The 10,705-nt window shown below is 38.5% G+C and overlaps 1 protein-coding gene across 1 annotated transcript in view; it reads right to left on the bottom strand.

Moving 5' to 3' along the window:
• Positions 1–148: 148 nt before the first annotated feature.
• The window catches only part of GYS2 (glycogen synthase 2 (liver)), a 71,790-nt gene continuing 61,233 nt past the window's right edge, over positions 149–10,705 (bottom strand). The window contains exons 13-16 of the mRNA XM_006903352.1: positions 5,634–5,729; positions 3,773–3,936; positions 2,391–2,471; positions 149–500 (exon numbers count right to left, since the gene is read on the bottom strand). Of these exons, the coding sequence (XP_006903414.1) occupies positions 282–500; positions 2,391–2,471; positions 3,773–3,936; positions 5,634–5,729 (560 nt within the window). The 3' untranslated portion in view covers positions 149–281. The remainder of the gene's footprint in view (positions 501–2,390; positions 2,472–3,772; positions 3,937–5,633; positions 5,730–10,705) is intronic.

The following is a 10,705-nucleotide window of genomic DNA, read 5'->3' as shown; positions in this document are numbered from 1 at the left end:
GAGTAAAGAAACAATCTTGTTTCAAACAACTATTCAAAAAATACTTTCAGTCTTCTTTAATTAACATTTCTCTGTCTGTCTAAATATACTAAGGAAAGTGAAGCTGAGAAAAAGAACTAGGGTATTATTTTAAGGATTGCTCAAATGCCATTCATTCAATCTCCTCCACGCTTAAGGCATGGAATAAATCGCATTATGATACTCAGAAAAAAAGATGTAATTGATGTCATTTTTATTCCTATAAATAACTTCACACCATTTTAAAATTAGCCATAAGGAATTCAGTTCTTATATTCACCATGTTGCTTTTTCTTGCTATGTGGGACATGACTCAGAGTAAATGGTGACTTGATGTTTAAGCGATCCCTTTCAGCCTCTTCTTCCTCGTCATACCGTTCATCCTCATTGTCTTCCACATCACTGCTCTGAGGACTGGATGCCTGAGACCCTGAAGGAGAAGGTGGGACAGAGGAAGGCCTGGGGTATCTAAATCCTTCAGTCTGCCAAAGACACAAACAAGATACACATGTTATAATGGCTTCTGTTTTTTTCCAGCTGTGTGCATGTTCATTACATACAAGACACAATTGGTATCTTTTGTCGTAAGCCCAGGGCTAGGGCGATTAACTTGGATTTGTTTCTGGTATCTCCAAGTTCAACTCAACAATTCAACTCATTGCTGATGAGCTGGAAGCAACGCATAGCTGACCCTCCAGAGGGATTTTGGAGGCTGTAGATCACACAGGAAGAAATTGTTCTTCTTTCTTTCTTGGAACCACTGGTAAATTTGAACTGACAGAAGGCACCACCTTTGGGTTAGAAGTCAAACTTCCTAAGGGCTATGCCACAAGGGCTTCCTCATCACCACGCTCAAGAGAGGCAATTTGCTTCACCTTGCAGAATATCCTCAGTTATTCTTTTGTGAAAGGGGGAAAACCAGTTTACCAGATTGCATTACAAAGATCTAGTAGGTTAACATTTATATAACAACTGAAACATTTTGGTGTTTTCTGCTGTTGAATTAGAACCATCTCAAAGCTGATGCTTCATTGGGTTTTCAGGGGCTACAAATTGTTTAGGAGGAGACTGCCTTAATTTTTTTCATTAATTAATTAATTTATATTAACTTTCTATGTCTGTTCTCCTGGAAACCTATGTAGGATCAGTTGTGGTGTATGGTAAAATGACCTTGACCGAAAAATGAAATCCAAACGCAGAGGATCTGGAAATACCTGGTGAGAATCCTACCGTGTGCGCAACCTTGCAAGCAGAGACACTTTGAGGTGTATCCCCACATGAAGACTGTGAAAGCTTATCTCTGAAGACTTACCAAAATATTGACTCCTGTGGAGTATGGATCTTACTAGCTAAGATGATCCCATAATCAATGGACTAGTTACATTCTAAACTGTTATTTGGTGGGAGGTGAGGGAGGAGTCAAGGGAGAGTAGCTTCTAGATGGCTGTGCAGACTCCTGCAAAGATCCCTCCACTAGTTGCAAAGAAATGCCCGATGCTGGCTGTCCTCTTGCAATCTGTGTTTCCTATCATGTCTGTCTAGATGTTTCAGATGACAGTGTGGTCTGTGGTCATCTCATAAATACAAGTGTTTCAGTAAACCTTAAAAGGCACCCCCTGTCCCTGGTGAAGACTGCAAAATAGGTTGTAAATGCTCACCTAGTGCAACTCATCCTGTGAGACTTTAATGCACGTTAGATTACTCTCGTCAAGTGGTTATCCTATACTGAAATGCTTCCTCGAATAGCAAGTTTACCTTCTGCTAAAGAATCCCCATTTCTTTTTTAAATTACTCCCAAAAGAATGCATGTATAACGATGGCCTACTGGGTAAGGAGTTGTGCTGTCAACACAAAGGCAGGCAGTTCAAATCCACTAGCTCCTTCTGTGCAATGTACAGCCTCTGAAAACTTGCTGGAGGGTCAGCTATGAGTTGATGCTGACTTGATGGCAATGAGTGAGTGAGTGTGAAGGAAGGAAGAGGGAGCTCTGGAAGTTCATAGGAAGTTGTCCTGCTATAGCTGCACTTTTCTGGCAGTTCAAATTAACACAAATTCCTGCTCTGCAGGAAAAAGATAGGCTGTCTCTTCCCATAAAGGTTTACAGCTTCTGAAACCTGACAGAGGGTCACTATAGTTGGAACAGCAACCATAGCAGTGGGTAGGAGGCATCCCTCTAGTGATCATCAAGTGAGATTACTGCCTACTCCCCCCATACATCAGGCTCTCCTCCTCTCTGTGTTGATGCAAGTATGAAGAAGTCTAATAGTTTCCATTTTCAGCTCCTCAAAATTGGAAGGTATTTGCTAGACATGATCACCATCAGCAGGGAGAGTAATTTTCAAAACCCATAAAACAATGCATAGAATATTTACCACTGGTGGCGATGTTAGTTCTATATGGAATTTATCTGGAAAAGCTCTGCTCAATGTCAGGTGCCTAGCATGCTGGTAATACTGGAACACAAAGTCAATTATCAGGTTAAAAAAGAAGATTTAGCCATATCGACATCCAAGTTATTATAGAAACATATTTCCTAGCTATAAAATATGTCTTAAGTTTGAAATTGGGAAGGAAATGACAGTTTATACTTTTGTTATTTTTAAATTTATAAGCAAAGAAATAGTCAGAAATTGGGAGAAGGGTCATATGCTCAGCATTGAGCATTAAGGAAATGAGGAAACACTAGTTTTATTCTACAGAGAGATGCTGTGGTAGAAAAAGATGAAGTCTTAATAGTCCAACAAAATAGATGTAATTTCTGCTTTCAACCTTAGTAAGAGTCTTATCTTTCAGCTTCTGGTCCTCTAATGAGTTTTCAGAGGCAAAAAATCACATTGCCCACCTTTTTCCTGCAGAGCAGCTGGTGGATTCTTGCATGCCTTTGGGTTGGCAGCACAACTCCTTACCACTAAGCCACCAGAGCTCCCTAGAAAAAGATTATAGAGGAAATAAAACCTTGGAAAAGAACAAAAAAAAGCATCATTTCTAATGGCCTAGTCTTTTCTGTTTTCATTATAAAATGGAGATAGTAAAATTAATTATCTAGTACTGTATTGAGCACTAGCATAACTGTGTGTATAGATCCTCAACAAGTGGCAACATTTAACATTTGGTCAAGAGTGTTCAATAGTATGTAAGTAAATTTATTTTTCATTAAAATCATCCAGTGCCAAATTGTGTGACAGCTTGATATTTGTAAACTTACTGTATTATTGTAAGGAGATATTATCTGTTCTTATAATTTTGAAAAACAATATTATTTTTACTTCTCATTGTAACTGGAAGGTCTAGTGGCCTACTAGTAAGAAGCTGTGCTGCAATCTCAAAGGTATGCGGTTCAAATCCACCAGCTGCTCTGCGGCAGAAGGATTCCCCATCTTCTGCTGGGTGGCATGTAACGACAACGTTGTAATTGATTAATATGATCACAGAATCCCACTAGAGTGAAACAAAATAGGACATCTTATCTTTATATTTTCCTTAAATATTTGTATATATATAAGTAATAAATCAAAGTAAGCATCGATGACAGAAAATCTATTAAGAGTAATACTAAATCTTGATAGATTTAAGAGCACAGAATAAACATGAAGAATTAGGTTTAGCACTTTGCAAACTCAGACTAAATTTAAAAGGATATGGACACGTCACTGAGATGTTAACATATTGTTGACTTTAGAGTTAATGACTAAACACTTGCTATGCCTGAAGGACTTCGAAAGTCATCCTCTGTGGTTGTATCAGGTTTGCTTACTCTCCCTAAATATCTCCAATCCAGAAGATCTGAGAGCCTCTCAGTTCTGTTCCTCTGGATAATTCTTTGGCGACGGGACTGTTTGCAAAATCCATAGAGGAACTGAGTCAATTGGTTGCAAGAATCATCTGGAGAACGGAATCGCCGGTCTACAATGTAAATTCCTGAGGGTCAAAAAAGCCAATGGTTAGACAAAATCAAAATTAATCCTAAAACATTTTTTCTCTCACTGCTGATTATCTCTTTGATTCTCTCTTAGATCACACATGTTATCCACTCTCTGTCATTACCATATTGCCTCTGTTTAGTTTTTCCTTTCTAAGGATTGTATTTCCTCCACAACCTTTTTCCAATAGCTTACAATTGTCACCAGCAAAGTAAGTCTTACTAAAGAAGTCTAGTAATAGAGAAATTTACTTGATGAGTGATTCTTAATGGGCCATTCCTGAGCCAGGATCCCTGTGTGGGGCTTAGATAGCAGGGTTTTTCAAGTTCCTCAGTGTTTCTATTGTGCAACTATAGCTAAAGTCCATGGCTCAAGCCTGAGGATAGAGGAACCTTGACAGAGCATAAAGGAAGTCACAATGTGTAACAGAGAATTCATTCCATTCTAACTTCACATGTGCTTGGCGTTGAGGGAACAGTGATGCTATACAATTTCTCCTGCCATCTTAAGCAATTTCAGTGAATTTTACTATTTTGGCATAGATCTCAAAAGACTGTACCACTGAGTAGTATAGGTACTGTAAGATCCTATTTGGAGTCCTCAGGTGGTTCAAATTGTTGGTATACCACTCCCTGAGAGGTTAGCAGTTCTAGTCTACCCAGAGGCTTGTGGCCAGAAAGGTCTGGCATTCTACTTCTAAAATATCAGCTTTGAAAAACTCATGGAACACAGATTTATTCTTATACACACAGAATTTCCATGAATCAGAATCAACCTTATCACAACAAGTTAGTTAAGATTTTTGTTATTATAATATTGCACCTATGAAGTACAGGGACAAACCTGCTTAGAGAAGTGGAGGGGTGGGAGAAGAGAAAGGGCAAGATATTTGTGGTGTCAAAGGCTTATTGTTCAAAATGTCTTTCCTGGTCATTGGCTAACATTTTATTTTGTGATGAAGTATTTATTGTATTAAGGAGACAGGATTAGGTTGGGATACCAGCTACTCCCTACTAGAAGCTCATAGAAACTCAGGACCATCTCTCTTTTGGGATTCTGGCTCTCCTGGGACATACCATCTAGCTGCACCACAACTGACAGTCTACAGGGTCCTAGTCCATTGCTCACCAGGCTCTGCAGTACTGGCCTGCTTCACCCACTGTCGTGTGAGTAATTTCCCTGATGTGTTTGAGTCTCTATGACCCACCGAACCCAAGGCACATTGAAGAATGGAAGAAATGAATGAAGGGCAAAGAGTCCATGTTGGAAATCATGGACGGATACAGCAGATCAAACACTGAAACATTCTTGACTTCCCCCTTTCTTTAAGCCTGTTACTAATCTTAGTAGAACAAATTATAAATGCAATATTTCCCAAACTAAGTGTTCCTTTCATGGTTTCAAGCTAAATCCTCAAAGTGTATAATAGTCTGTAATGGATCACATAATTACTGGCACCATTCATTAAATAAAAATATAAACACTAGTTTAATTTTTAGGATGGCTTTAGAGTGATGCTCTAGAAAGACCCTGTTATAGCGTTCTGTAATGGATCACATAATTACAGGCATCTTGCATTAAAACAATATAAATATGAGTTTAATTATTTGGATAGCTTTAGAATAGGCTCTAGAAAGACCCTCAGTTTTGTTTGGTTCACATCTAGCATTGAGGTAATGATGAAAAAAATCTCACCATAAGCAGTAGGATCAGCTACATGCTCCTGCATGAAACAACCAAAGCCAGAGAGGTTTGTCGTCACACTGGGGATTCCCATCACAGTGCATTCAGCTGCCAGAAGACACAAAGACTTGGTTTCAGACTAGTCCTGTATTTCTTAGGCAGGAAGAAGTGTGAAAGGTCCCAATCCACCACATAATAATGGTGTTAACTTTGTTCCAGGCATTCTTAAGTATTTCACACGTATTAGCTCATTTAATCCTTGATAAAGTAACCATTCCATTCTACAGGGAATGATAGAAAGCTCAGAGAGTTTAAACAACTTGTCCAAATTCACAAAATAAAGGAAGGGTTACATTTGGGATTTGAAGACAGGTAGTGTTGTTGTTGATATGTGCCACTGAGTTGGCTGCAACCCACAACGACCCAATGTACAACAGCTCTGAAGCCTGCCCTGTCGTGAACCAGTCTCACTAATTCTGACACACCAACCCCCATCGTCCTAGTTACTGTACCAATCCATCTTATCTAGGGTCTACCTCAACTGTGCTCTCCCTCCACCCTTCCAAGCATGATATCTTTCTCCAAGGACCCACCTCTCCTGGCCACATGCCCAAAGTATGTGAGACAGAGCTTTAAAATCCTAGCCTCCAAGGAGAGACTTGATTTCACTGTCTCCAAGACAGATCTATTTTCTTGGCAGTCCATGATATGCCCACAACTCTTCTCCAGCACCACAATTTGAAGGCATCAATTCTGTCTCCTTTTTCATTGTCCAGCTCTCTGATGCACAGCAAGTAATTGTGAAGACCATGGTCTGGATTAGGCATACCTTAGTCTCTAGACTAACACCATTGCTTTTCAGAACTCTGGATGAGGTCCCTGACAGCAGATTTTCCCAATGCAATTGGTCTTTTGATTTTGAAATTCAGATCTGGCTCACAACTGCAAAACTACACAACCTGCTTAACACCACCAGCTTTTCTTTTTTTTGCCTGTATATCTAAGCACTTCAGAAGTACTTGTTTTAAATGTAGGTTTCCCCATTTCATTCTCTCTAGTTTAGTTAAAGCCTATTTTTCAGAAAATATGTGCTGCTAAGGATGCCTTGATTTTAAGCAAGGATTTTCTATTTGTGAAATCACTCTTGATTGAAGAGTGTGTATGCGGGGGCGGGGATGACCTCCTATTATTTGTAAAGTAATATGGCCTTATTTAGTGTTCAGAAATTATTTCCTTTTGGCTTAACTCCATAGCAAGAGCATTAGCACTCTTTGTGCAGGGTACTGGTTGTTATGTGCAGTCAACTTGTCTGTACTGTATGTTGTTGTTGTGTACCGTTAACTTGGAACTGACCCACGGCTGACTCTCCAGCAGGTTTTCAGAGGCAGGTAATAGCATGGGAGGGAGGAGATTGCTCATCCTTCTCCACAGAGCAGCTGGCAGATTTGAACTGCACGCCTTAAGTATTGCAGCACAGTTTCTTACCACCTTAGCCAGTCTCACTCTCTCTGACACACCTACCCTACCTTCATTTCCTTAGTTATTGTGTCAATCCATCTCATCAAAAGCCTTCCTCTCCTGCCCTGTCTCTCCATCCTTTCAAGTATGATGTTCTTCTCCAAGGATTGTTTCCTCTTGGCAACATGCCCAAAGGATGTTAGATGGAGCTGAAAAATCCTTGCCTGCAAGGAGCAACCTGGTTTCACCATCTTCAGGCTAAACCTCTTTATTATTTTGGAAGTCCACGGAATGTTCAATACTTTCCCCCAGCACCACAACTCAAAGGTATCAATTCTTTATCATCCTTAGTCATTGTCCAGCTTTTGATGCATAGCAAGTAACTGCAAATACAGTGGCTTAGATTGAGCGCATCTTAGTCTAGGCTGGGATTGTTGCTCATCAGTACTCTGGAGAGGTCTCTGACAGCAGATTTCCCTAATGTCATTTGCCTTTGAATCTGACTGCCAGTGCCAAGAGTATTGATTGTGGAGCCAAGCAAGCTGAAATTGTCAGTCTCTTCTCCATCTATCATGGTGTTGCCGATTGGCCTAGTGCTGAGAATCTTTGCTTTCTTGATGTTGAGCTTCAATTCATACTGAAGACTACAGTCTTTGACCCTCTGCTGCCAATGTTTCAGGCCCTCCTCAGTTTCAGCAAACAAAGTTGTGTCATCTATATAATGCAGATTGTTGAGTCTTCCTCCAATCCTGATACTCGTGTCTAACATTAATGATAATGTTTGATGATTTCCACACTCTCTCAGATGGCCTTTCTTTGGAATGGGAAAAAATACAGATATCTTCCAGCCAGTTGGGCAGGTAGTTGTCCTCCAGATTTTTTCGGTACAACCGGGTAAGCACATCCAGGGCAGCATCTGTTTCTTGAAATTTATCACTTGGTATGCTGTCAATTCCTAGGGTCTTGTTTTGCTAATTGCTTTGGTGTAGCTTGAACTTCCTCCTTCATTAGCATTGCCTTTTGGTCATATGTTGTTTCATGAAATTCTTCTATCATCCAGTTCTTTTTAGTATAGTGACATTATGTACTCCTTTCATTTTCTCTTGATGCTTCCTGGTTAAGTCCCTTAAGTTTAGGAAATAGGTAGTGCAAAGGTGGTTGAGGATCATTGAACCTTTAAGAAATAGATGAAATTCTGGAATTTTTCTCCAGAAAGAAAAGAAAAAAAATCTCAAACAAAAATGTATACACATTTTACCAAAGTTCATAGATTTTATTTTTTATTAGGTATTCATTAATACAGCGTGAAGTAAAATGTCAAGTATTACTCACCAGCTACCTTAGCAGCAGACACGTGGCTTTGCAAATCCCAAACAGCTGTAAGACTAGGATAAGAGAAAGAATGGCTTCCACACTGAGTGGTAAGACTTGAGGGAAACTCTGATGAGTGTGAAACCCTGGGGGTGAGATCCTGGTGATGATGATGGAGAAACTGTGGCATTTTTGTCAAGAAACTGTGGCAAGGTGTAACCAGAGAAGCCCTGAGATAAAGGTCATAGTTAAAGGTTTTGCTCTTCTTGTAGGATGATTGAAGGAGAAGCTGGCATATAACAGTTCTGAGGGAAATCTTGCTGAATGATTTGGATTTGACTGCTGAACTGAAACCACAGACGGGATTAGTTTAAGAGTTGTGTCTTGGAACTTCTGGGCTAAAATCTGGACTTGCATTGTATGATATTTTTTCTTTTCCCACCCTCCAGCTTACCTCCCTAATAAACCCCACTCTTGTTACCACTGTCTATGAGTCAACAATAAATAAACAAACCTCTTGCTGCTGGTGTGATTCTAGAGGTACTCTGGGTTGGGCTATGGACTTTTTATCTGCTTTCTGCTCTGGGGAAGTGAAGGGCTGTAATATTCTCATTCCCTCTGGTCCTTTCAGAGAGATGCTTATGTTCCTATGCCTCCATGTCCCATTTTCTGCTCTTTTTGCATCATATAATATGGTAATAGTAAATTTATACCTCCAGACTTTCTACAACAACACAAGCCAAGGTAATGGATTATCAACTTGAGCCAATTAATTTTAAATTACTCACTTATCTAGCATGTTGTCTGGAATTTCCCATTTACTGCAATAGTGAATAAAATTAATATATGACTATTTTGAATATTACTAATGGATATATGAAAGTTATACAAGTGTTCAGGTCTTTCATTCATAGCTTTGCTATGAGTTGTCTAGGACCCAATGACACTTAACAACAACAACATATGGCAGTAACAAAAAGTTACAGTGGCTTTCATAGTAAAGGATTTGTGTTAACTAGACTGTGATTCTCATTGGTTTGGAAGTTCTATATTGATGCAATTTCATAGTTATAGAATGATGTAACTTGGCAATTATGTAATGTAGTTTGGCAGTTATGTAATATTATAATTATACCCTAATTTGATATCATGCCAATTTTCATATAATGAATGACTTGGTGGTTGCAAAGTCATCTTATTGAGTGACTGATGGGTATATTCCTCCAATTTCTTTTCTGCTGTTCTTTATAACCTTTCTTTTGGACTTAGATCACTAGCTATAGTTCCCTATCATTTTTTTACTGTTGTATTTAACTTTGTGCTTTAAAATGAGATTTTTGGTGGGAGAATTGTTGTAAGTTACATGATATTTTCTTTATTTAAAATAAATGATGTCTTACATTCCTTCAGTCAGTAGTGTATTTGACTTTGTGCTCTTCTGCCCATGATGCTTGCTGTAATTAATTGTTTCACTCACTAGAAATAATAGGAAGAAGAGCCAATAACAAAGTATTGAGTTCAGCAATGAAGTGAATGATTTATCTCAAAAGAGACCAAATTTTAAATAGTTTAGGTCACTTATGTGGACATTTTATAAGCAAGAAGATACTACCATCACAAAAGTAGAATTGACATTAATAGCATTATTTTAGAAATACAAGAGATACAATTAAAAGAGTGAGAGAAATCACTGTTCTGTGACATTTTCTACCCAAGAAATAGTAATACTTTAATAGCTACTAATTTTCAGTGGAACATGGGACAACAGACCAAAACATTGTGCCAAAAGAGGTGAAATACTAAACAAGCTACTAAGCATGAAGATTACAGAATCTCATTAAAATTCCAAGTTTCAGTTCTAAGATCAGAATGTAAATATTTGGAAATTTCCTTCTCTTTGCCATTGAGTTAATGAGCCACTTAACCAGAACCAGATTGTTCCCTTGTTTGAGTTTATGTCAGTGACGATACAGAGATACATAAAAATGTTTTCTGAACTTTTTCTTTCACAGATATAAAGTCTTACATCTAAACTAGAAGGAAAATACCTTATTACCAACAGAAATGGAAAACTCATTACTGGATTTTGTGCATTAGTGTAAAATGAATACATTTCTTTCTCTTAGAATTAGACATTTCAGTAAAAATAAAATTTCTTTATTTTGATACTTCTTTTAAGTATTCTTCTGGATAAAAGTTTTTGTTTTTTTTTAAATTTAGGTAGTTTATTTTTCATTTCAATGAACATCTACAGAGATTTTGGGATTCCATTCATTCATTGTTGCACCCTTCTCCCCGCACAAACCCCTCCCCCC

The sequence above is a fragment of the Elephantulus edwardii genome, unplaced genomic scaffold, assembly GCF_000299155.1.
Source record: "Elephantulus edwardii isolate Elephantulus edwardi_28Jun2011 unplaced genomic scaffold, EleEdw1.0 scaffold00579, whole genome shotgun sequence".
In the NCBI taxonomy this organism is placed as follows: domain Eukaryota; kingdom Metazoa; phylum Chordata; class Mammalia; order Macroscelidea; family Macroscelididae; genus Elephantulus; species Elephantulus edwardii.
Note: the sequence above shows the minus strand (reverse complement) of the source record. Positions and strands in the feature narration are given on the sequence as shown.